We start from the raw sequence: 27,205 nt of genomic DNA, 5'->3' as shown, positions 1-27,205 counted from the left end.
CTGTCTCTGCAAGCCGTAACATGTATTGAATGACAGGTGAACTAGCATCATCACTATGGGCGGCTGTCTGGGTATCTATGGGCAAATAGCGGTGCTTTCGATGTCGTTTTTTAAAATGTTTTATGGATAACAGCTCCCCCAATACGCACAAGAGAACACTGTGACCACTCACTCCGTTAGGCTACAATTCTTTGTTCGGGTCGCAGTGGTTTTACTCAGACATTGTGGTGAGAGAAACTTTTGTTGCGGTCTGTCAACTCCACTCCGTTGTTCTCAATTCCGGGGCACCATCTCCATTTGTGATACCGCTTTTGCCAGACAATTCAGTTCCTGTTGTTGACATTCGTGTCGGGCTACCGTCGGTGCGGACAAGGTAGGGAGCTATAGCCTAACTACCCCTCATTCTACAAAATTACATTAACACAAACACAGTTGTAGAAAGTTATACTCTGTGGCCGGCGTAGGACTACTTCGGGTTTTCTCAACTCGTAAAGACCCAACTTTACGCCCCAGTTGAGACTGTTTACAAGGCAAATTAATTTCCCACCTCAGTCAATACTTTTTTTAATAACACGTTTCTAATTTGCCGGAAATTACCAGGCGCCGCAGTGTTCTCATCTCCTATGGCTGAAGCCAGAAGAGAAGAGGAGGAGTTGAGGGATATACGGAACCGAAATCAAGCAACAGGTATGTCCACTTGCCAACAATCTATCGTCAAGGTCAACCTCTAGTCATTTTGATACAGCGTCTCCTGAAGTAGGCTACATGTGTTTGACACTTTGGGGCAATATCATTTCAAAACGTGGACTTTTACCTTTTTAACCCATGAACATAACAACTTGGAACAGTGTTCCATCATGAAACATGGTTAAGTGTGTAGGAAATGATACCATTTAGCTGAAAATTGAATTTATATAACTTATTGTTGTTGTTGTGAAGAAAATGTTATGCAATTCTACAAATTGTTCCATTCCATTGAGATGAGGTCTTTTTTGTTGCAGTTTTGAAGCTAATTTCCAGAAATTCTATGCATTTTGCCATGACTAATGCTGTGTTCCTCTGCTCAAACCTTCAAGCCCGAAGTCCGGCGCGCTATCGACTGTGCCGCAAAAGCATGCTCAAGCGGCAGAGTCGATTTCCGCGCTTATAAACCCAGGGTCGTTACACTTATAACAAAATCAATGGGCATGTGCCCTGAATGCCCAGTTTTTAAAATATTATATTCTCTCTGATTGTCTAGCTTTTATTTGATTGTTAGTTCTCAAATATTATATTATTCAAAAATATAAATAGTAAAATATATTTTCTGCCTACTTTCTATCTGGTTTTGATCGTTTAAGTTGACACTGAAACTGTTTTTCCATCTGAAAATTACTAATTCAGATGGTAGAATCCAATCAACAAGAACAGCTAGCATGCTAACTGTTCTTGTAGACTTCCAGTCATTGCACTAACAGTAGTTAGCATTGGCTCGTAAAACTACCTTTAACTTCCTTCATACTTGATGCAGAGACATACAATTGGATCAACGATTGTATTCTGTTGCAGCTAGCGATTTTCCTAAAATAATAATTGTTCACATAAAAAAATCCAAGAAATTTCTATATAAAAAAATTATAATAGTACGCTAACCCAAAGTTTGAAAACCCTTGCTCTATCTCACTTCTCTCATGCCTTCTAGCAACTCCAAATCAGTTTCTAGTGCTATATAGAAATAAACCCTAGTTCTGTTCTGCACCATTACAGTATCCAGCTGCTATGGTTGACGCAATGCTCTCACTGCGGCATTCAGTGAAAGTATACTTTTATACAGCAGCTGGTAGCAACTACCTGTGTGTATCAGATACAGCAGTCAGTTAACAGTGCTACAACCACAAGGAAATGGTCTGGAAAACCCTAAAACTGCCAGCCAGACAGGAAGGATGACACAACAAATTGTACATGTCCCGACACTTAAAATATTCCTCATCTCATGCCAGCCAAGCTGTGTCATTTAACTGTGTTGCTGGAAATGCATCTGGAAAACCACTGGCACTTGGCAGACAGGTTGATCCTGTTCATTTTGGCTCTGTATATTTTTGCTTTTGTCGTTTTATTTCCTGATGAAATCACTTCTAAAATGTGTTCATATTCATATCTCTTATGCCACACAATCTTCATGTATATCAAGAGAAAGGGTTGTAAATGAATGCATGTATGTAGGCTTTATCCTGGACTTCCTGATGGGCCGCCCCCATGTGGTAAGAGTAGGCAACAAGTCTGCCAAGGCTGATCCTTAACACTGGGGCCCCTCAGGGGTGCGTACTTAGTCCCCTCCTGTATTCCCTGTTCACCCACGACTGCGTGGCCAAACACGACTCCAACACCATCATTAAGTTTGCTGATGACACAAGATTGGTAGGCCTGATCACTGACAACAATGAGGTGGCCTATAGGGATGAGGTCAGAGAACTGGCAGTGTGGTGCCAGGACAACAACCTCTCCCTCAATGTGAGCAAAAGAAAGGAGCTGATCGTGGACTACAGGAAAAGGCGGGCGGAACAGGCCCCTATTAACATTGACGGGGCAGTAGTGGAGCGGGTCGAGAGTTTCAAGTTCCTTGGTGTCCACATCCCCAACAGACTATCATGGTCCAAACATACCAAGACAGTCGTGAAGAGGGCACGACAAAACCTTTTCCCCCTCAGGAGACTGAAAATATTTGGCATGGGACCCCAGATTCTCAAGGTTCTACAGCTGCACCATCGGAAGCATCCTGACCGGTTACATCTCCGCCTGGTATGGCAACTACTCGGCATCTGACCGTAAGGCGCTACAGAGGGTAGTGCAAACGGCCTAGTACATCACTGGGGCCAAGCTTCCTGCCATCCAGGACCTATATAATAGGCGGTGTCAGAGGAAAGCCCATAAAATTGTCAGAGACTCCAGTCACCCAAGTTATAGACTGTTTTCTCTGCTACCGCACGGCAAGCGGTACAGGAACGCCAAGTCTAGGACCAAAAGGCTCCTCAACAGCTTCTACCCCCAAGCCATTAGGCTGCTGAACAATTCATAAAAATCACCACCAGACAATTTACATTGACCCCCCCCCCCCCCCCCCCCCCCCCTTGTACACTGCTGCTACTCGCTGTTTGTTTGTTACCTATGCATGGTCACTTCGCCCCCACCTACATGTACAGATTACCTCAACTAGCCTGTACCCCTGCACACTGACTTGGCACCGATGCCCCCTGTATATAGCCTCGTTATTGTTATTCTTATTGTGTTAGCCTACTTGGTAAATATTTTCTTCTTCTTGAACTGCACTGTTGGTTAAGGGCGTGTAAGTAAGCATTTCACAGTAAAGTCTACACTTGTTGTATTCGGCGCATGTGGCAAATAAAGTTTGATTTGAATTTAGTCATTGTGTTTGGTTTACTGTTTTACATTTCAATGGCTGTTGGTATATTGAACTTTCCCTCGCCTTTGAATTCTGGTTCTAAATATGGTTCTATGCCGAGCAATTTCCAATCTAACAATGTGTTTGGACCCATAGAATGGTTAGACCTTCCTAGTGTAGGTAGGGGAGAATTAAGCAGCAACACCTGTTGAGCAAACACCTGGCTTCCCAGTAAAGACACACCCCACCCCACCCAACACAAGCCTCCATGCCCAGTGTGTTAGTTCAGGCCTGGGTTAACTGCAGCTGTCTGTATGGGGAGATCAGACTGATCCTATGGGCAGGTGGGTTGACTGTGTAGAGAGTGATGGAACAGGAACTGTTGTCTTGTAACTTGATAATGGTGACAACTGCCAACTCTACTGCACGTGTGTGTAGGCTAGCTAGGCTATATCATATGAAGTTATTTCTGTCACAAGCAGAGATTAGCCTATTAAGGCTTCAGTATACAGTATATGCTTGTCACTTTTTAAGAGTAATATACATTATCTCATATGACTCATATGCCATGCACCGTATGATGCCATATGTTATCATTGATGATTGCTTTGTGCATACTGTTCTTCATCGGCATTTTCAATTGGCCAAAGTTTAACCTCCTTGCATTGAGCAAGATCTCCGTTAGACTGTCATCTCCCCCAAACATCCATGGATGACTCCTCTTTGACATCACCTAATCATGTCTTGACATGAGTCATGTTAATCAGCTCCTGACGCCGTGTTATTCATAGGTGACATGATCATGTCTGTCTCCTCTTGTCTGTTTTTCATGCAAGGATAGAGCGCTACACATTCACAATGTTATGTTTTTATAGTTGTAGACATGTCTGTTCCACTTTGACTGTTTAATTTTCCAAGCAGAATGAATGTATGTGTGTGTGTGTGTGTGTGTGTGTGTGTGTGTGTGTGTGTATATATAACTTAGACCCCCTCATCTCTCTCTCTGTCTCTCTCTCACCCTCGGGTGGCTGTAGGACTATGGAGAAGGAGGAATTCATATTTTGTCTTCCTTTGAAGAATTGTGTCTCCTTTAGCTGAGGCTTATCACTTAATACAAATCCAACCATCATTAGTATTTGGCAATTAAACTGTCTATTTCCAAAAAGGCATATTAGATTTTAATTGACTCGTCCCATTTTTGTCCCGTTGTAAAATATTAGCTTCCCCGCTCGACGTCGACAAATTCATTACTTATCAATTTGACTCCACATGGAGGCAGCGTAATGACAGCTGTGAAATAACTCTTTTCTTTTGTGTGATGAAAAGGCTCTCAAATATTAATGCGGAGCCTGTTTCCCTTGTAGCAAATGAGATGTACATATTAATGTACTGTAGTACCTCAACATAGAAAATAAATGTGCAGTGCACAAAAGCTGGTATTTCAATATCACCCAGAATGCTTCACTCTTTCTGGTAGATAGTTTATCATTGATTAAGGATAATACTGATAAATTGATGTTCAATAATTGACACAGTATATTTCTACTGGCTAGTCCAACTGACCTGTCTTCATAGTGCTTCACATGGTGGGGGTGCTGTGCTCAGTGCAAAACAAGTATGAAAGTGTATGCACTCACTACTGTAAAAGCGTCTGTTAAATTAATACAATTTAAACAAATGTATTTCTGCCAGATAGTTTATCATTGATTAACATAATAAAATGAGGTTCAATAATTGACACACAATATTGACTTGGTTCCTTATTTCTACTGGCTAGTCCAACTGACCTGTCTGGTCCATGGGTTTGACTTCCTACAGAACATCTCTCAAAACTGACCCACAATGGCTCTGGATTGGACACAGTTAATGTGCAGCTGTTGCGTTCACCCACCAACCCACTTACCCAGCCATTAACCCCCAGCCCACCCTAATTCATTTGAAACACTCCCTTTGAGAAAGTATAGGGAAGACTTTGATTCTACCCTATGATGACATCAGTGTCTGTTCTGCCTGTGTGGGAAGTAGGATACAAGGATATGAATATCCCTGGAAGTCTTATGGGGTTTTGGGAAGAAGCAGAGATTCCTGCGCTGAATAAATAAACCCAGAATCTGAGAGATCACGTTCCCTGAACATGCCATGTTACCGGGGTCAGGATATAGAGGAAGATGCTTCTTTATGGACTGACAAGGGATGGGAACTAGCCCCTTGTCTCCACACAGCTGTGCCTTCATAGCCTAGCCCCACCCTCCATGGGATGTAACCTTACTTCTGACCTCTCTGATTTGATTTAGGCCCAGGACTTCAAACCAATCAAATAACATTTATTTATATAGCCCTTCTTACATCAGCTTATATATCAAAGTGCTGTACAGAAACCCAGCCTAAAACCCCAAACAGCAAGCAATGCAGGTGTAGAAGCACGGTGGCTAGGAAAAACTCCCTAGAAAGGCTAAAACCTAGGAAGAAACCTAGAGAGGAACCAGGCTATGAGGGGTGGCCAGTCCTCTTCTGGCTGTGCCGGGTGGAGATTATAACAGAACATGGCCAAGATGTTCAAATGTTCATAAATGACCAGCCTGGTCAAATAATAGTAATCACAGTGAACAGGTCAGGGTTTCATAGCCGCAGGCAGAACAGTTGAAACTGGAGCAGCAGCACCGCCGGGTGGACTGGGGACAACAAGGAGTCACCATGCCAGGTAGTCCTGAGGCATGGTCCTAGGGCTCAGGTCCTCCTCCTCCGAGAGGTAATTAGAGAGAGCATACTTAAATTCACACAGGACACCGGATAAGACAGGAGAAATACTCCAGATATAACAGACTGACCCTAGCCCACCAACACAAACTACTGCAGCATAAATACTGGAGGCTGAGACAGGAGGGGTCAGGAGACACTGTGGCCCCATCCGATGATACCCCCGGACAGGGCCAAACAGGCAGGATATAACCCCACCCACTTTGCCAAAGCACAGCCCCCACACCACTAGAGCGATATCTTCAACCACCAACTTACCATCCTGAGACAAGGCCGAATATAGCCCACAAAGATCTCTGCCACGGCACAACCCAAGGGGGGGCGCCAACCCAGACAGGAAGACCACGTCAGTGACTCAACCCACTCAAGTGACGCACCCCTCCTAAGGACGGCATGGAAGAGCACCAGTAAGCCAGTGACTCTGCCCCTGTAATAGGGTTAGAGGCAGAGAATCCCCGTGGAGAGAGGGGAACCGGCTAGGCAGAGACAGCAAGGGCGGTTCGTTGCTCCAGTGCCTTTCCGTTCACCTTCACACTCCTGGCCAGACTACACTCAATCATAGGACCTACTGAAGAGATGAGTCTTCAATAAAGACTTAAAGGTTGAGGCTGAGTCTGCGTCTCTCACATGGGTAGGCAGACCATTCCATAAAAATGGAGCTCTATAGGAGAAAGCCCTGCCTCCAGCCGTTTGCTTAGAAATTCTAGGGACAATTAGGAGCCCTGCGTCTTGTGACCGTAGCGTACGTGTAGGTATGTATGGCAGGACCAAATCGGAACGATAGGTAGGAGCAAGCCCATGTAATGCTTTGTAGGTTAGCAGTAAAACCTTGAAATCAGCCCTTGCCTTAACAGGAAGCCAGTGTAGGGAGGCTAGCACTGGAATAATATGATAATTCTTTTTGGTTCTAGTCAGGATTCTAGCAGCCGTATTTAGCACTAACTGAAGTTTATTTAGTGCTTTATCCGGGTAGCCGGAAAGTAGAGCATTGCAGTAGTCTAACCTAGAAGTAACAAAAGCATGGATTAATTTTTCTGCATCAATTTTGGACGGAAAATTTCTGATTTTTGCAATGTTACGCAGATGGAAAAAGCTGTCCTTGAAACAATCTTGATATGTTCATCAAAAGAGAGATCAGGGTCCAGAGTAACGCCGAGGTCCTTCACAGTTTTATTTGAGACGACTGTACAACCATCAAGATTTAATTGTCAGATTCAACAGAAGATCTCTTTGTTTCTTGGGACCTAGAACAAGCATCTCTGTTTTGTCCGAGTTTAAAAGTAGAAAGTTTGCAGCCATCCACTTCCTTATGTCTGAAACACAGGCTTCCAGCGAGGGCAATTTTGGGGCTTCACCATGTTTCATTGAAATGTACAGCTGTGTGTCATCCGCCTAGCAGTGAAAGTTAACATTATGTTTTCGAATGACATCCCCAAGAGGTAAAATATATAGTGAAAACAATAGTGGTCCTAAAACGGAACCTTGAGGAACACCAAAATTGACAGTTGATTTGTCAGAGGACAAACCATTCACAGAGACAAACTAATATCTTTCCGACAGATAAGATCTAAACCAGGCCAGAACTTGTCCGTGTAGACCAATTTGGGTTTCCAATCTCTCCAAAAGAATGTGGTGATCGACGGTATCAAAAGCAGCACTAAGGTCTAGGAGCACGAGGACAGATGCAGAGCCTCGGTCTGACGCCATTAAAAGGTAATTTACCACCTTCACAAGTGCAGTCTCTCTTGTCTTCAGGAAGGCAGTGAGTTGCTGCGCAACAGCTTTATCTAACATTTTTGAGAGGAATGGGAGATTCGATATAGGCCGATAGTTTTTTATTTTTTCTGGGTCAAGGTTTGGCTTTTTCAAGAGAGGCTTTATTACTGCCACTTTTAGTGAGTTTGGTACACATCCGGTGGATAGAGAGCCATTTATTATGTTCAACATAGGAGGGCCAAGCACAGGAAGCAGCTCTTTCAGTAGTTTAGTTGGAATAGGGTCCATATGCAGCTTGAAGGTTTAGAGGCCATGATTATTTTCATCATTGTGTCAAGAGATATAGTACTAAAACACTTGAGTGTCTCTCTTGATCCTAGGTCCTGGCAGAGTTGTGCAGACTCAGGACAACTGAGCTTTGGAGGAATACGCAGATTTAAAGAGGAGTCCATAATTTGCTTTCTAATGACCATGATCTTTTCCTCAAAGAAGTTCATGAATTTATTACTGCTGAAGTGAAAGCCATCCTCTCTTGGGGAATGCTGCTTTTTAGTTAGCTTTGCGACAGTATCAAAAATACATTTTGGATTGTTCTTATTTTCCTCAATTAGGTTGGGAAAATAGGATGATTGAGCAGCAGTGAGGGCTCTTCGATACTGCACGGTACTGTCTTTCCAAGCTAGTCGGAAGACTTCCAGTTTGGTGTGGCGCCATTTCCGTTCCAATTTTCTGGAAGCTTGCTTCAGAGCTCGGGTATTTTCTGTAAACCAGGGAGCTAGTTTCTTATGACAAATGTTTTTAGGGGTGCAACTGCATCTAGGGTATTGCGCAAGGTTAAATTGAGTTCCTCAGTTAGGTGGTTAAGCTAATATGTCTAGCTTGCATATTAAGAGAGAGGCTTTTTTTCTACACTCCCTCTTACCAATTGTTCTTTACAGAGAGCTGCCCCAGTTCTGAGTGATGTTAGCATGTGTCAGTGAGTCGTTTTGTGGTGTTTCTGTATGGGTTCCCTTCAATTGTTATTATTGTAGCTGGCCTTTAAGCAAGCAAATCAGCTTTAAAACCATATCTCTGTTTGTTTCTTTTCTCTTTAATGAGATACAGACAGTTGTTTTGCATCCTCTCTTGTTTTTTTGCTTCTTTTTGGTGTTAATTATATTTTTTTCATATTCAATAGGCTATTAATCTAATCTTATACTTTTTATTTATTCATTTATTGTGTCTTTGTCCATAACCTGTCATGGGATATTTACTATTAGAAGCCCTCCATAAAAGCCCTCCGAAGGAGGAGTCCATGACCTTGCAAATGTCTCTCTCCCACCACTCAGAGAAAGAGGGTTGAGCCTCTTCACTAAGCCAGCAATAAGAAGTATCTAATGAAAGTACTTCTATGGATGGGGTGCTTTTATGCCTGGTTTCTACAGCTATATCTTATCTAAAAGTGAAAATGTATTTCATAATGGTCTCACGACCTGCTGAGTGACTTCTAGGAAAGAGGATATGTTATGGCTAGGGATAGGATATAGTAATCCTTCTAACCCCCCCCCCCCCCCCCCCCCCCCCCCCCCCCCCCCCCAAAAAAAAAGATATAGATGTACTATTGTAAAGTGGTTGTTCCACTGGATATCATAAGGTGAATGCACCAATTTGTAAGTCGCTCTGGATAAGAGCGTCTGCTAAATGACTTAAATGTAATGGCTCGGTTGGTAGAGAATGGCGCTTGCAACACCAGGGTTGTGGGTTCGACTCCCACGGGCGGAACAGTACGAAAAAGTATGTACTCACTATCGTAAGTCTCTTTGGATAAGAACGTCTGCTAAATTACTAAAATGATGTGGCGCTATGTCCGGATGTACTATCTATGATGGATTGGAATAGAGTAACAGTTGACTCCACTTTCTAATCCAGCAAAACATAGTCCCACAGTATGCCAAGGTTTTTAATATGTAGCCTACTTCCTAACATAGACCGATGACCAAATAATAGAACTATGCATGTTTCCAGAGCAGGGAGTGGTGCTACAATAGGGAAATACAAGGATCTGGCCAACAGAGATGTAGCGTCAGAATGGGTGTGCCCACCGTTAACACCCTGCCAATAAGGAAGACGGACAGAAAGACACACAGTATTGTGCTCTCTCTGACACAGGAAGAGAACATGTTGATTTGATTTTGCTAGATAAACACAGGTGTTGTGCTGGAACAAACCCAGAACAACCCCTATAATAACATAAATATGCACTCAGTGACCTAGTTCAGTTGGTAACAAGCAAGGCCAGAAGAAATCCTGGCATATTTGTATTTTGTGTGAACTGTGCCTTTTAAGATCAGAGCAGAGGGTCATTTTTTTTTGTAGTGTTCCATCAACCTTTTTCAGTAGAGCAGGAGAGTGACAGTAGAGTGGTACTTCCTGAATGGCCACATTCCATTTGATCACATTGGCCAAGTCAACACACCAGCCAGTAGGGAGAGAGAGAGACCCCACCCTTTCTCTGTTGTTGTTCGTGGTCATGGAGTTTGTTTCTTTACACAGTAACACACAGCATGGAAAAGTAGGGAGGGACTTGAAGGAAATAATACACACCATTTTGGGGGACATTTGTGAAATGTGTTTAAAACGTTAACAGGTAGGAGCATCTCTTGTTGCTATGTTTCGCTGTGAGATTATGTTGTCAGTACAATTCACAGTAGGTTATAGACAATACTTTCAGCAGGGATTGCACTGTATTCCAACTGACAGCTTGGTAACATGTAAATGAAGCGCATGTTGAATATTGAAAATCCACTAGATATTGAATCCTACAGTGACAATCTCTCACAGACCAAAGTGCAAAGAAATGTGTGAAAATGTCTCTGAGGATTTGATTCACTAACAAACTGTTACTTCCTTTTTTGTTTCATAGAGAGGTAAAAATTTTACATTTACATTTGAGTTGTTTAGCAGACACCCCTTTCCAGAGCGATTTACAGTTCGTGCTTTCATCTTAAGATAGCTAGGTGGGACAGCCACATAGCACAGGCATAGAAAGTACATTTTTCCTCAATAAAGTAGCTTTCATTAGAGTCCGTAACATAAGTTTGAGGCAGTGGCATATGGCAGATAGCAAGTGTGGTGTTAGACATTGTAACATTATTATACTGGTTGTAAGAGAATGAGGCGATGGCGTCAGGTCTTTAGCAGGATGCGAACAAAAATTAGCATCAAAATATTAAGATGGCTTAATGCATGATTTTTAACACAAAGGGATCCTAATAACCTCATATGACCTACTTGTCTGATTTATATTAGTTCCTATGGCACAAAGGCCTCACACTCATATACTCTAGTATAGTCAAATGAATGTAAATGTTAGCTTAGCTGCTGTGGACCACTAACCACTAGCCAGTCCATCATATCTTAAAGCTGATGACATAACTTTGGAATGATATCTGTTGAGTATATTTTGCGAAGATTTCATATATGGAAATAAGACATGACACATTTATGACAACTTATGACACAGTTATGTCACCTGTACAGCATGTCCTGGGCGAATGCTCGCTCCATCTGAAATGTGGTTTGTCTAGAAGGGATACAGCTTTTGTCAACATTTATTTTTCATAGCAGGTTTAGGAGAACCTGCACAGCAGGTTAGGAAATTAACGTAGTAGGTTAGGGGAACTAGGTTAAGGTTGGGAAAGGGTTAGGGTTAGCTAAAATGCAAAACAATTCCACTTTTAACGTCAATTTGATAAAAGTTGTATCCCATCTAGACGTGACCCTGAAACGTCAGGTGTCCAGAATAAGCCATTGAATGTGTGAATGAGGGAGAGCCGTTCTTTCCATACATATTGCTCATGGTCCCCTATTTACATATGATTTTCTTTTGAGATTGTAGCTATACAGATCATGGTTCAGATATAATGTCTGGCTTGATGAAATAAAGATGAGAGCATTAACAAAACAATTATTTGTGTTTAGAAATGTTTTTTTTTTTTTTTTTTTTTAGATGCTTTTGATATTTGCATGTCAATGTCATTCTTTGTAACTGGTTGATCAAGAACAGACTAGAATGTTGAGCCAGCTGAATGTAGTTATTCAAGTTTTTGATGAACGGCAAGAAGGTATGCAAAGTCCATAGTTATTTTGTTCACTTGTCCTGTGTCGTCGTACCTGCAGCTTGCTTTGTTTGTGTACAAAATGAGGGCATTTTCTTAGTTAGAAATTGATCTTTCAAATGTGACCGTTAAAAATAAAACGCTGGTTACTTTTCAGATCGAACAGAGAGGAATAAGTCTGAGGCTTTTCATTCCAGGTAAGTTATCCATATAATTGAATTTACATATGGGGCATTTTCAATATGTCTATCTTGCTCAATACAGAGAAGGAACCGTGTTAATATTGTGATAATGTTGCGTGCTCCAGAATAAACCCTGGGTTGTTCCAGCTCTACCTAGACACCTCTGTTGCTCCACGGCTCTGTCAGGACTGCAGTGGCCAGAACACTGTCTCTTTAACAGGCAGTTCTGCTGAGGGAGAGTTGTGAATGGTGCAGGGTAGCAAACAATGCGCTGATCCACCCTCTTTGACGGACGTTTGGACACTGTGTCCACTGTGTCCACTGTGTCCGAAGATCAGAGCTTTTTGAATGGGGGACAAAACCACACTGGCTCAGTTGTTGACGCCCCCAGAGCCAAGTTGGTTACCGTCCAGGGTTAGGGTCAATTCCATTTCAGTTCAGTAAACTGACTCCAACCCTGTAACCTTTCTTTCACAATATGGTGTACCCTACCTAGATAACTCATTAAAACTCAGCACCTTTTCAATGTCTTCCAATCCAGGGTATTGACACAGAAGGAGGCTGGTGGGAGGAGCTATAGGAGGAAGGGCTCATTGTAACTGCTGGAATGGAATAAATAGAACGGAGTGAAACACAGTTTCCAGATGTTTGATGTGTTTGATACGTCAATTTATTCCATTCCAGCCATTACAATGAGCCCATCCTCCTATAGCTCCTCCCACCAGCCTCCTCTGTTAAAGTACAGCAAACGTCAACGTGTTCCAATACAAACCTTTTTTTGTTGTTGATCAACTATTGGACGTTTAACCTCCCTGTTGTTCTATTTGATTACGGGCTTAGCTAATCGTCCTAATTATCCACGTAGTGCTATGGTGGGAGAGGTAGGGGGGATTGTTCCTGTCTTCCTCTCCAGATGGTTTACATCACATCTCCAGTTCAGTTAATGAGCAGGATGTGTTGAAGGTCCTGGGCCTATGGGGGTCTGGTCTGGATCCTGTTCATTAAGCACCATACGCAAACAGAAACCTGGAGGGACCACCTGGGATTGTCCAATAAGACATTTTTGTTTTCTGTCGCAAAAATGTTTTTAAAACGTATTCCATTGTGTGCCCTAATGAACATGACCCCGTTCCGTTGAGACTGTGTAGTTGGCCCTTCTGGGAACATATTCTGGCACAGCCTGGGAGGGGTGCGGTGTCAGCTCCAACACTACACTAGTCAGGAAGTCAGATCAGACCTAGGAATACAGATCAGCAAGAGGGGTCGTTATATTGCAGAAGTGCACTTTTGGACGCCCCCTGGGCTTGGTAGATGTATGTGGTGGCCAGAGGAGGAGGTGTTAGACTTGGGCTATTTCTGAGTCATTGTTACAGTAACAGATGGACGATGCCTAAGGATATTCAGTGGATTGGATCTGCGTCCTGCTGCGTTTTAAGGGTTTTCTGGAGAGGGATTGTGGAAAGTTGCAAGCGGGGTTGAACTCTTCAAAGGGCTTGCTTTTTAATGATTCTCCTCTTTCTTGTGCCTGCGTCTCTGGTACTTGTCCCATTCTCACTCTGATTACTGGCGTATAACAGGCGCATGTACCGGAGGTAGGCTCTTCTTTTGGTTGCAGTATGCAGCGGTAGCTGTGTTGTATGGATTGGAGTTGACGATCGAGTGGGATAGAGGATGTGGCCGTCACAGTGGTAACTGCAGTGCAGAGAGGACCACTGCAGCTAAAGAGGTTTGATGCAACTATCAACACTGTTGTTATCATCCTTTGGTGTTACTCTGCACTTATTCGGGTCTTTTAGAGGTAAAGGGGTATATATTATCTCTTTTACTTTATCATATAATGAAGTCTAGGATACCTATGGATGACAATTACATTTTTCAAATGTCAGGATTATTTGCTGAGATTGTAATTTATTTTTGTTGAGAATTCCTCTGTCCTGGTTCAAGCCTATAAAGGTGGCTAGTTGGCTTGTGGATAATTAGCACTGTCTGTCCAGTGTAGTAATCCGGTGGAGTCTGACTGTTGCCAGCATTATACTTTGCTTTCTCAGGTTGTATAAATGTAAGAAATCTTATTTTCCAGTCAAACTCTCCTCAATGGTAACTCTTCTCTCTTCCAGCCAAGGACCTCTGTCCTCAATACGAGCTGCCATTAAGCGAAGTGAGTTTCTCATTGTTGAGTTTGTCCATTATTTGGTATATTCTCATACAATATAAAAGTATGTAGCATGATTAAAGTATGTCTATAGCAGAGGAGGCTGGTGGGAGGAACTATAGGAGGATGGGCTCATTGTAATGGCTAGAATCGAATGAATGGAACGGAGTCAAACGTATGGTTTCCATGCATTGATGTGTTTGACTCTGCTCCATATATTCCATTCCAATGAGCCCGTACTCCTATAGCTCCTCCCACCAGCCTCCTCTGGTATATAGCTATTGTACATGATTGAATCCCCCAAGTGTTTTTTTTAATGTCTCTTTCAATTCATTACATATCAGATTGAAAGAGATTTCATATCATTTTCTCCCACAGCGAGAACCAGCACCCAAAGTGAACAGACCAGAGACAGAAGGTAAACAGAGGAGTTTCATAATACTTCATAGTCTCTGTAGCTCTCTGATTGAATACAGTTCTACTCTCATTATTCCAAAAATCAAACACCAAATGCTTCAAGGTAAAGTGCACCATGGCAAAGAACTAGTGCTCTACAGTGCAATCCACATTTTTCATTTGAAACGAACTGATATTAATGTTGACTTACAGTCCTCGACTCAACTGGTGAATAACCATTAAAGAAAGTAATATGGTCTATACAATGGCATATTAACAAAAACAAAATCATGGCCACATATGGTGTTAAAAAAGCTATATATTGATTTATGACAAATGATACATAAGGCTTTCTACATAAGGCTTTCTGTCAACATAAGACAAGTGTCAACAGTCTGTTGCATGTCATGTTTGGTTGAGGTAGTCTACTGTATTGTGCGTAATGGACTTGTTTGTCTTTCAGACGTCCAGAGATCACCATCTTGTCAGCCGAGTCACTCACTGCCAACGGCTGGTTCCCAGGGGCTTCTGGGGGATTTACGGCAGCCCCGCCTCCCTCACAGCCCATCTGGGGAGGGTGCATCCAATCAGATACCCAGGTACCGTTTATTTAACTAACATCAGCCTCTAATACTAGGGGAGACAGCAGGCTGTGTGTTCTTGGCCTGTTCAGTTTGGGTGTGTTCTGCATGGATTTTAACTTTGGATTTTTTTGATCCACCTTACCATGTTCCTGTGTCTTTCACAGTTTTCAGTGTAATGTTTGAGATGATGAACTACTTTCGAAGCAAACATATCATTTAGCAGTGAAACAAGCACGGCAGGTTCAGCATGTTGTACTACTATTGGGCGTCAATGTAGGACGGTAGCAAGCTTGCATGTAGAATACAAGTTATAATAATCACACCGCTACACATTTGCTTGGTCAACGTGTGTGTGTGTGTGTGTGTGTGTGTGTGTGTGTGTGTGTGTGTGTGTGTGTGTGTGTGTGTGTGTGTGTGTGTACCTTCTCTCTCGTGTCTTAGCCACCGCCATCCTATGACCAGGTGATCAAGGAGAAGACCCAGGAGACCGTTGTCACGCCGACCGCCGCCCCCCGGAGATCCACGACCATCGCCACGCAGACTGACCCTGTGGAGGACGACACCGCCGCTGGCCCAGAATGCACTGCATCCTCACAGCCAATCGAGAAGAGACAGTCTACAGGTGAGGCTTGTGAGAATGAGAATGATGATTACAGATGGGTTAGCTGACAACATCACGAAAACTCTATAGTTGGTAAATATCATATCCTTGTATTACCACGACTAAAACAATGTAACGTCACTTTTTAGTCAAAGTTTTCATGTGTGGTGTGAGTATAGGCTAAGTGTATTGTTTATAATCTCTTCCTTCTCAGTGAAAATAAAGCCAAAAAAGCCACCAAGGCTATACTTACCCAAGCCTTTACAAAGTGACTCTACCACTGCAACAGCTGTATCTGATTCTGGTCTTATCCAAGTAGACGCCACAGCCACTAACACTAAGAACCAAACTGACCCCAAGTCAGCCGCAGCCCAACCCAGCCCAACAGATTCCAGCTGTGCAATCCCAAACACCCGGTCTCTCTCTCCATCTGTTTCTGTACAATGGGATGGGCCAATAAAACCTTCCGAACCCAGCACTATCACTACGTTCTTAGAACCTACAGTCCCCTCCTCAACAGTCCCAGTAGCCACTGAACGTCCCATCCCGCTTCCTCGTTCCAAATCCTGCAAACAGACAATCACAGAGGAGGTCAAAGTTCAGACTCTGGTCAGGCTCAGTGACAGTGGTTCCAGCTCTGTAGATGACACAGCAGTCAAGGCTCCTCCCTCGGGGAAGTACCTACAGGAACTATTAGATGTGTTTTGTCCTGAGGACCAATGCGACCAGAACACTAGTGACTCTAGTGACAATCAGACGCCAACTGACGGGAGCGACCAAAGCGAGGAAGGTGACGAGGACGGTGACATGGCCGCCCTTCACAGCCAACGTAACATCCGGGCCCGGATCCAAGCCTTTGAGAGCCAGGAGGGCGATGGGGAACCAGAGTTCAAACAACCAGAGCCTCTACCCAGGAACGCGCACCTCAAACCCCCTGTGATTTCAGCCAAACCAGCCCCAGCCCTTGCCCCCAAGCCCTCAATCAAGAAGCCCAGTAATGGCAATAACTACCAGGGGGCGATCTCCATTTTCTCCACTCCCTTTATTCCTTCCATCCCAACCCCGGCACCCAGACCCGTGCTCCACAGAAAACCCAGTATAGCCCCAGAACCCAAGGAACCAGAACCAGAGGCTCCACCCCCTGCCAAGACAGCCATCCTTTCCCGGTCGCGGCTCTCCATAGCAGCCAGAGCCAAGAACCTCTTCCCCCAAGAGGAGGATGAACCCAGGTTGGTACCTCCTATCTCTCCAGAGAAGCCTCGCAAGGAGCCGCTGGGCCTCAACCTCAACCTCAACAACCACAACTCAGCCTCCATCACCACCACAGAGGCAGTGAATGAATACATGGACAACCCCATGAGTAAGTACAGCAGCATGCATTTCACCACTGACTTAATTGGTTAACTTAGTAGTATAAGTGTTCTAAGTATAGTTAAAACACATATAAGCTAATTTATAACCTCTTTATCGACACTACTTTACAAAAAGTGTCACTAGCCTGCAGTTATTTTAATTATTTTTTTTATTTCACCTTTATTTAACCAGGTAGGCCAGTTGAGAACAAGTTCTCATTTACAACTGCGACCTGGCCAAGATAAAGCAAAGCAGTGCAACACAAACAACAACACAGAGTTACACATGGGATAAACAAACGTACAGTCACTAACACAATAGAAAAATCTATGTGCAGTGTGTGCAAATATAGTGAGGTAATGTAATAAATAGGCCATAGTGGCAAAATAATTACAATTTAGCATTAACACTGGAGTGATAGATGTGCAGATGATGATGATGTGCAAGTAGAGATAGGTGTAAAGAGCAAAAATAAATAACAATATGGGGATGAGGTAGTTGGGTGGGCTATTTACAGATGGGCTGTGTACAGGTGCAGTGATTGGTAAGTTGCTCTGACAGCTGATGCTTAAAGTTAGTGAGGGAGATATAAGTCTCCAGCTTCAGTGATTTTTGCAATTCGTTCCAGTCATTGGCAGCAGAGAACTGGAAGGAAAGGCGGCCAAAGTAGGAGTTGGCTTTGGGGGTGACCAGTGAAATATACCTGCTGGAGCACGTGCTATGGTGACCAGTGAGCTGAGATAAGGCGAGGCTTTACCTAGGAAAGACTTATAGATGACCTGGAGCTAGTGGGTTTGGCGACGAATATGAAGCGAGGGCCAGCCAACGAGAGCATACAGGTCGCAGTGGTGGGTGGCATATGGGGCTTTGGTGACAAAACGGATGGCACTGTGATTGACTACATCTAATTTGATGCGTAGAGTGTTGGAGGCTATTTTGTAAATGACATCGCCGAAGTCAAGGATCGGTAGGATAGTCAGTTTTACGAGGGTATGTTTAGCAGCATGAGTGAAGGAGGCTTTGTCGCGAAATAGGAAGTCGATTCTAGATTTAATTTTGGATTGGACATGCTTAATGTGAGTCTGGACGGAGAGTTTACAGTCTAACCAGACACCTAGGTATTTGTAGTTGTCCACATATTCTAGGTCAGAACCGTCGTAGTGAAGCTAGTCGGGCGGGCGGGTGCGGGCAGCGATCGGTTGAAAACCATGCATTTAGTTTTACTAGCATTTAAGAGCAGTTGGAGGCCACGGAAGGAGTGTTGTATGGCATTGAAGCTCGTCTGGAGGTTTGTTAACACAGCTTCCAAAGAAGGGCCAGAAGTATACAGAATGGTGTCGTCTGCGTAGAGGTGGATCAGAGAATCACCAGCAGCAAGAGCGACATCATTGATATATACAGAGAAAAGAGTCGGCCCGAGAATTGAACCCTGTGGTACCCCCATAGAGACTGCCAGAGGTCCGGACAACAGGCCCTCCAATTTGACACACTGAACTCGATCTAAGTAGTTGGTGAACCAGGCGAGGCAGTCATTTGAGAAACCAAAGCTATTGGGTCTGCCGATAAGAATGCAGTGATTGACAGAGTCGAAAGCCTTGGCCAGGTCGATGAAAACGGCTGCACAGTACTGTATTTTATCGATGGCAGTTATAATATCGTTTAGGACCTTGAGCGTGGCTGAGGTGCACCCATGACCAGCTCGGAAACCAGATTGCATAGTGGAGAAGGTACGGTGAGATTCGAAATGGTCGGTGATCTGTTTGTTAACTTGGCTTTCGAAGACTTTAGAAAGGCAGGGCAGGATAGATATAGGTCTATAACAGTTTGGTCTAGAGTGTCTCCCCCTTTGAAGAGGGGGATGACCGCGGCAGCTTTCCAATCTTTAGGGATCTCAGACAATACGAAAGAGAGGTTGAACAGGCTAGTAATAGGGGTTGCAACAATTGCGGCGGATAATTTTAGAAAGAGAGGGTCCAGATTGGCATTAAAGGTTTTAAACATTGCTTAGAATTTGTCATATAGTCCTTATGCAGGACCTATATGTTGACAAATATTGAGGAGTCAACACTGGCCGTCTCTGTCTCTCTCCAGACTATTTCCCAGTGAACCCTGTGCGTAGTGATGTGGGCGACAGCGGCTCCTTCCGCAGACAGAGTGTAACCAGAAGACCCACCACTATTAGAGTGCCCAGTAAAGGAAAACGTGAGTCTAGTCCACCTGCTCTACTCTCTGAGTAGTGAGTTATGTGGCATACTCCATATCCACACATGTATGACCTTATATAAAGTCCCTCTGATCTCCATCTGGGTCTACCCAAAATAAAACGTTTTGACATAACCTAATGATGGATTAGATGCTGCCATTTTCTCAAACAAACTGTAGGTGTGGATGTTAGAATGTGTGTGTCTGTGCTTTGGTGTCTTAGTGAGTGTATACAGTCGACTCCTGATAAGTGAGTGAGTTAATCCGAATTTCAATACTTTATTTACTTCGACATGTAGTTTGAGTATGTGCATGTTCCATCTGAGTGTTCATTCATGGCAACACCAAGCCATTGAATTAGCGCAAAAATACAATGATCCCAAACCTTTGCATGGATTAAAAGTTGACTGTATGGTTTGTACAGTTTACAGTACAGTGTATCCAGTCTAAAAGTTCACGGTTTTCTCCCTCAGTGTTCGATGGGACTTTGGACAACCCTCCTCCTCTCCCTGTACAGAAGCCTGTAGGGTCACTGCCATCCCCCGTGACCCGTAAACAAAGCATCTCAACCCGCTTCCCCTTCCAGGTAAGTGCTACCACCTTCCTTCCCCATATACTTCTCCAACAGAAGCACTATTGATCTACAGTAGGCTACCTAGCTTCTCTTCGACTACTAGAAAACAGGAAATACAAGAGATTACTGACATAGTTCTTCCTCCACAACGCCATAATACTGCACTCTCTCTGGGGAAGCCAGTCAGTCAATAGCTCCCGACCCGGCTTGGCTATGACATAACCGGGCTTTTGTGCAGCAAGAAGCCTTAGCTAAAAGGACATAAAAAGACAAGTCAAAGTGCTACTTTGTATTTTTCTTCAGCGTCACTCACGATTATCTAGTGTCAGTTCATTCATGGTGGCTTGAAAACCAGCCCTGTCAGAAGCGGTGCTGAACTAGCCTGACAAACCAGCCTTTTACCTGGCCACCGCCAACATTCACCTCCACCTGTGGTTCTCAACCGCAGACCACACAAAGGGGCCAGTGTAGTGTAAAAAATGACTGACTAGTACTGCACAGCTAGCTGTTAGCAATGGCTAAGGAAGGGCACATTGAGCAGTCATTCACTAGGTTGCTATGGTTGCCCTAGTTGCTGAGCGCTGCAAAGGTAGTAGGCGTAGTAAGTCTGTTTTGTTCAGGGGAGGTCATTCAATCCCATGTGGTGTTAAATGTGATCTGGGAGAGATTAGAGAAGTATCCTGGTTGTCATCAATTCACATCTGTTTCTAGACTGCCACGTTGCTTCTTTGAACATAATAGTAACAACCTTTTTTCTGTTGATTTGAACTGTAGGAGTCCTTTGATTCTGAGCCCATACCGGGCCTCCCTCCTCGGTCAGTAACATCACATCGTGGGTCATTTTAGGGGATTAAAAAGGGGTAAAGATCCATTGATAACATATTAGATACAGTCCTAGACACATGGCTTTAATTAACTTCATACTGCTGTTGATCTCTTCCAGGCCTGGTGGAGCTAAGGTCCTACCTCCTCGCCCACCTCCAGCAAAAGTAGGCCCAGGAAGGCCACCCCCGCCCCGGATAAATGGTCCACGTCAATCCCTCTCCACCCGTAGAGCACCAGCGTCATCAGCAGCTCCATCACCCAAGCAGCCCCAGGCTCAGAAGCCCAAGAAGAAGGGACCTGTGCTCCCCCCCAGGCCCAACCCTGGCCACCGTCTCTACAACCAATACACGGTGAGAGCTTAGAGTTCCCACCCCGCTCTGCTGCAGCCCCCAAGGCAGCCTGCTCTGTTGCTGCCCCCAAGGCAGCCTGCTCTGCCCCCGAAGCAGCCTGCTCTGCCCCCAAGGCAGCCTGCTCTGTTGCTGCCCCCAAGGCAGCCTGCTCTGCCCCCGAAGCAGCCTGCTCTGCCCCCGAGGCAGCCTGCTCTGCCCTCCCGGCAGCCTGCTCTGCCGCCCCCAAGGCAGATCCATGGTGGATTTCAGTGGAACTGTTGTGTACTGTAGTGGCAAGTGTCACATAGTAAGCCTGTGAATGTTTTCTGAATGTTTTCTTTGTCATGTGTGTTTGTCTAGCTTGGACTTCCCCACGGGATAGCAGAGTTTGACTACAGTGGGAGAGACACAGGGGAACTCTCATTCCAGGTAAATCACTGTCTGCATGTTTTGGAGGTTTTGCTTCTAGCAACAACAAGAAGATGATATGAGAAAATGTTAATGACTACTGTATTTAAACCTGATTTGATCACTAGTTTTATGGATTTACTTATTTCACCTTACTGTTTTGTAATCATTTTTTTCTTTAAGGAAAAGACAATTCAGTAGAAATTAATATCAAATGCTTCTTGATTTTCTCCCACAGAAAAATGAGTTGCTGCTGCTGATCGAGCAGCTCGACCACAAGACCTTTGAATGTCAAGTGGGAGATATCCGGGGCCGAGTCCAGAAGTCTCACATGAAAGTCATCACTCCTCTCTCCAGTGCCCCAACTAAACCAGCTCTGTCACAGGTAATGTCTTCAACCATTTACAATGAGCTGTCAATCAAAACATGTCAGCCCTCTTACTTTCCAGGCAACTTGGCTACCCCCTATTTTGTTTGGCTACCCCCTATTTTGTTTGGCTACCCCCTATTTTCATTGGCTACCCCTTATTTTCTTTGGCTACCCCCTATTTTCATTGGCTACCCCTTATTTTCTTTGGCTACCCCCTATTTTGTTTGGCTACCCCCTATTTTGTTTGGCTACCCCCTATTTTCATTGGCTACCCCTTATTTTCTTTGGCTACCCCCTATTTTCTTTGGCTACCCCCTATTTTGTTTGGCTACCCCCTATTTTGTTTGGCTACCCCCTATTTTCATTGGCTACCCCTTATTTTCTTTGGCTACCCCCTATTTTGTTTGGCTACCCCCTATTTTGTTTGGCTACCCCCTATTTTCTTTGGCTACCCCCTATTTTCTTTGGCTACCCCCTATTTTCTTTGGCTACCCCCTTATTTTCTTTGGCTACCCCCTATTTTGTTTGGCTACCCCCTATTTTGTTTGGCTACCCCCTATTTTCTTTGGCTACCTGCTATTTTGTTTGGCTACCCCCTATTTTGTTTGGCTACCCCCTATTTTCTTTGGCTACCCCCTATTTTGTTTGGCTACCCCCTATTTTGTTTGGCTACCCCCTATTTTCTTTGGCTACCCCCTATTTTCTTTGGCTACCTGCTATTTTGTTTGGCTACCCCCTATTTTGTTTGGCTACCCCCTATTTTCTTTGGCTACCCCCTATTTTGTTTGGCTACCCCCTATTTTGTTTGGCTACCCCCTATTTTCTTTGGCTACCCCCTATTTTCTTTGGCTACCTGCTATTTTGTTTGGCTACCCCCTATTTTGTTTGGCTACCCCCTATTTTCTTTGGCTACCCCCTATTTTGTTTGGCTACCCCCTATTTTGTTTGGCTACCCCCTATTTTCTTTGGCTACCCCCTATTTTGTTTGGCTACCTCCTATTTAGTTTGACTAGCCTATGTTTAGTATATCTAGCACCAATTGGTTTTTATTTCTTTGTAGCCACATAGGAACTTTCATTGCGAACTTGGAGTATTTTTTTGGTTTAGTTTGGTCTCTAAATCCCTTTTGTACGTGTTTCTGTAAATTCCACATATACCTGGATGTGTTTTCTCTTCTTACAGGGTGTCAGCACAGTTGGGTCTCGTAGAGGCAGCTGTGGTCTGCAGGTGCAGGTCCTCCATGACTTCACCCCAGGTACAGAACAGTACCTACTCTGGCACGCTGACCACCACAACACACAACCTAACAAGTCTCCTATGTCCTATAGTAACAAACACATTGGCTATTGGACTGTACACCTTACAATATTTTAAGTCATTTATTAGATTTTAATCATGTCAAATAAATTACAATATGGCTGGCATGCTTTTACAGCTGTTTTGAGTTCCCCCAAACATGTCCACGCCAAGTAAAGTAACTTTTAGAATCTAGACGAGGCTCACAAAAAAAGTGTTTACAGATTTGAAACACCTCAAATCATTTGCAATATGTCTGGCATGTTTTTATTGCTTAGTTCTGTGTTTCCCTCAGCAATTGATATCCACAAAGTAGAGTTCATGCTAGAGTTTGTGTTGTCAGCAGTGGGATTTGATTGACATGTGTTGTATCCTATCCAGAGGGTCCAGGGGAGCTGGGTCTGAGGGAGGGGGATGTGGTGACCAATGTGGAGCAGGTGGACAGTGAGTGGTACCGCGGCTCCTGTAGAGGCTTCTCTGGCTTCTTCCCTGTCAGCTACGTCAAAGTTATGGTAAGACTTCAGTCAATGTTTCAGCTATAGAGATAGGGCTGGTTTCCAAGACTCAGATTAAGCCTACTCCTGGACGAAAAACTGTTCAATAAATAGTCTTTTCAAAGTCTTTTGTGTGAGAAACCAGCCCATAAAGTGGTCTATATGATGTATACAAATGAGTCCAGCTATTTAATGTGTTTTGATTATGATTTTTTTCTCTATTTAGTCAAATGCACCAACACCGACCGACGCAAAGAAGGCAAGGCCCCCCCCTGCAACAGTCAGTGGACCGAGGTGTGTGGCGCGGTTCGACTTCGAGGGTGAGCAGAGTGACGAGCTAACCTTTTCTGAGGGAGACGTGATTCAGCTAAAGGAGTACATGGAAGAGGAGTGGGCGAGGGGACAGATAGGGGCCCGCAATGGAATCTTCCCCATCAACTTTGTGGATATCATAGAAGATCTTCCTCCTCCGCCACAACCACAACGACAGCGATCATTCCCCACCAAGATGGCACTACCTGGTAGGACTTTTAATTCAAGGCCCACTTCTTAGCTTGAAATGGAATATACTGTATATTAAATGACATATCACAGACTAGGCCTTCAAATCATTAAGGAACCTCGGCTTGAGATGTGTGTCCCTATCTTGACATTGTAAACATAATCAGAGAATTGGAGACATTGGAATTTTCCCACGGAAGTTCATGTTGTCCTGGCATACTGTATTTGAGGTCATAGCGTAAGGTCAAAGGTGGCCAGGCCACAAACACAGTGAAATATTTATTCTTGGCACGGGGGATTTTAGCTGTATCGTCACGTATCCTGTACCCCTATTGCGGTTTGTCCACCAGTACAAAAGGTTTCTCTAGAACTAGTCTACAGTGAACTGCCTCCATCTCTCTCGTAATGTGTAGGCGGATACTTCCCTCTGCGGAATGTATGGAATCTGTGCAACATGTTTATGTTTAAGTCAGGAGCTCTGTGTAAGCCCCTGTACTAAGACCTTTTTATTAATACAGTACAGCTCACTCTGTGTGCTACATGTCCTTCTCCCTGGCTCTAGCAGTGTACTAGTGTACGCCCACACACTCATTCCCCATTCAGTTTTATGTTCAGCAACTGTCAACACAATATGCTTTCTATCTGAATACCGCTACTGCATTTCTCAGGCATGGTTTCTTCAACCAAGACCCAAGAGGCTGCCAAACCCATACAGGTATGGTTCATGTGGTACTGTTACCAGTCTTTACAACATAACACAAACAAACATCACGATACAGGTGTATGTGTGTCAGTGTTTGGCCTGAGCTGTAGTCTGGGGTAGCCTAATGACCTCTGTGTGTATATCCAATGATTCATGATTAGAGCTTGTGTATGAGACCGTCCACTAACATGTATATCCCTGTCTATAGTCTGGTTCGTCAGGAGTGGAGTGGGCCGTGGCTCTGTATGACTTTGTAGGCCAGACAGAAGAGGAACTGTCCTTCCAACAGGGAGACCGTATCCTGGTCACACAGCATGTAGACGCCGAGTGGTGCTCTGGAAGGCTTAATGGTAGAGAAGGATTCTTCCCCACGGCCTTTGTAGAGACCAGCTCAGGTAATAATAGGGCATTCTTATGGCGCCATCTTGTGGTAGGAGGTGAATTTATCTGCTTGATATATAAAGCTAGGAGTTTTTTATTTTTATACTTAAAATATTTATACTTTTGGTTTAATTAAATTCAAATAACTTTGCCGGGGTGATGATTGACACATGACAAAAAACAACTACTGATACATTCAATGCAAAACCCACAGTTTGAATAGGCCTATGTACCAGAGGCTGGTGGGAGGAGCTATAGGAGGACGGGCTCATTGTAAAGACTGGAATGGAATCAATGGAACCGAGTAAAACATGTGGTTTCTGTATATTTGATACCGTTCCATTAATTCCATTCCAGGCTTTAAAATGAGCCAATCCTCTTATAGCTCCCCCCACCAGCCGCCTCTGAAACATACAGATATTCCTGGTCTACTCATAGGGCAGCATAGTAGGACATTTACTATGAATAAACTCTCATTATAAGGACATTTAAGGCACTGATGATTCCCTTTGTCTCTGTCCAGGCAACTCTCCGGTGTTGGACAGACAGCAGAGTGTGACTAATGGGGAAGGAAGCAGAGGGAAAGCGATGTTTGACTTCACAGCTGAATGTGATGAGGAGCTCTCACTGAAGGTATTTCTACTGTTAACATTCAATACTTAATTACAACAAAAGAGTTAACATTGTTTGTTACAATCAACAGTCATTTTTATATATATACACTACAGGTACTAGGCCTACAGTATAACTTTCCTTTCTCTTGCTATAGGCGGGGGATATCATCACCAACTTGGAGTCCATTGACGATGAGTGGTTCCTGGGAGAGTTGAGGGGGAAGCGAGCGTTGGTGCCTAAAAATTATATGCATGTGCTGGCATGAGTAATCTACCCTTAACAAAGACACTGGGGCACTACGGAAACTTACTTTGTGTCTGTGGTTTCATCACGAGTAATGTCTTTTGAACTATGGAAATATGAGAACCTGAAAGATGAGAGGAAACGGAATATTCCAAAGTGCCTTTTTGCCCCACTGGACTGCAGTAGTTCTCTGCTTTGAAGCTTAAAACTAGATTGTCCGGTCAATCTCCCACAGAAAGCTATTGGGTGTATTTTTGAATGCAACATTGTTTTTTTTAATAGTATTTATAAATGTGAATGGATCACTTTATTTGGATAGTCCATCTGTATGTGGTCATACTATCTGAGGATAAGCAACTGCTTGCGAAGGTTAGGATAAGGGTTAAGGTTAGGGCTAGTTGAAATGTTACTGATAGTCCATCTGTAGATGCTCTACAGACTATCCAAATAAAGTGTTACCTGTGAAAGTAATGAAATAACTTTGTATGACGATGCATCTGAGAATGGCTGGCTGTAACTGAATTGAACAGGCATTCATAAGAAGTTCCTGCCACAAAACCCTTACCAGCTTTGTTCTAATCCAGATATGCAGTATTTAACGTGATGTTGACTACACCATTGCACATTAAATATAGCTGTTGTAGTACAATATTTCCTCAAACTATGAATTGTGGTTTTTACAATACTGCATGTATGTAGCCCGCTGAAAGCCTTTTCTGGTGGCTAATTGTGGTCAAATGCTCAGCTTGTTCATGAAATAAAGATATATTTAAAAAATGAAGACTTCTATGAAGTCAGTTCTCCTTAACAGGGTCATTCATAACTTTGAGGAGTGTGTCAAAAGGTTTGACTTTTAGAAAAACATATTGGTCAAATTTAGGCATTGATTTTTTTTTAGATGTATAATCCTCACAGGGTGGAAATGTGGATCGTAAATTAGCCATAGATCTGAGTGAGCAAGAGTACGGTAGTGTATTGGTGAACACTTGAACAGGATTTTAACTTTTCTCAAACATATTTTGGTAATTATCCAAATTAGCCTAACAG

General features: G+C 43.7%; 1 protein-coding gene across 1 annotated transcript; it reads left to right on the top strand.

Moving 5' to 3' along the window:
• The first annotated feature begins 47 nt into the window (after window positions 1-47).
• LOC115191806 (SH3 domain-containing protein 19-like) lies at window positions 48-26,939 on the top strand. The gene is made up of 21 exons (XM_029749738.1): window positions 48-373; window positions 601-687; window positions 12,107-12,146; window positions 14,249-14,289; window positions 14,662-14,701; window positions 15,143-15,278; window positions 15,705-15,885; window positions 16,079-17,224; window positions 19,309-19,419; window positions 19,893-20,005; window positions 20,768-20,808; window positions 20,937-21,168; window positions 21,508-21,576; window positions 21,794-21,940; window positions 23,108-23,180; window positions 23,603-23,733; window positions 23,942-24,236; window positions 24,885-24,931; window positions 25,128-25,314; window positions 25,824-25,933; window positions 26,070-26,939. Exons 2-21 carry the CDS (start codon window positions 624-626, stop codon window positions 26,178-26,180), a joined length of 3,315 nt encoding a protein of 1,104 aa, XP_029605598.1. The 5' UTR covers window positions 48-373; window positions 601-623; the 3' UTR covers window positions 26,181-26,939.
• The last annotated feature ends 266 nt before the right edge of the window (window positions 26,940-27,205 follow it).

Source organism: Salmo trutta, chromosome 4, assembly GCF_901001165.1.
Source record: "Salmo trutta chromosome 4, fSalTru1.1, whole genome shotgun sequence".
NCBI lineage: Eukaryota > Metazoa > Chordata > Actinopteri > Salmoniformes > Salmonidae > Salmo > Salmo trutta.
Note: the sequence above shows the minus strand (reverse complement) of the source record. Positions and strands in the feature narration are given on the sequence as shown.

Coding starts and splice junctions, on each gene's coding strand:
- LOC115191806 (XM_029749738.1), top strand. CDS start 624: ATGGCTGAAGCCAGAAGAGAAGAGGAGGAGTTGAGGGATATACGGAAC. Junction 688..12,106: donor GAACCGAAATCAAGCAACAG/GTATGTCCACTT, acceptor GTTACTTTTCAG/ATCGAACAGAGAGGAATAAG. Junction 15,279..15,704: donor GCATCCAATCAGATACCCAG/GTACCGTTTATT, acceptor CTCGTGTCTTAG/CCACCGCCATCCTATGACCA.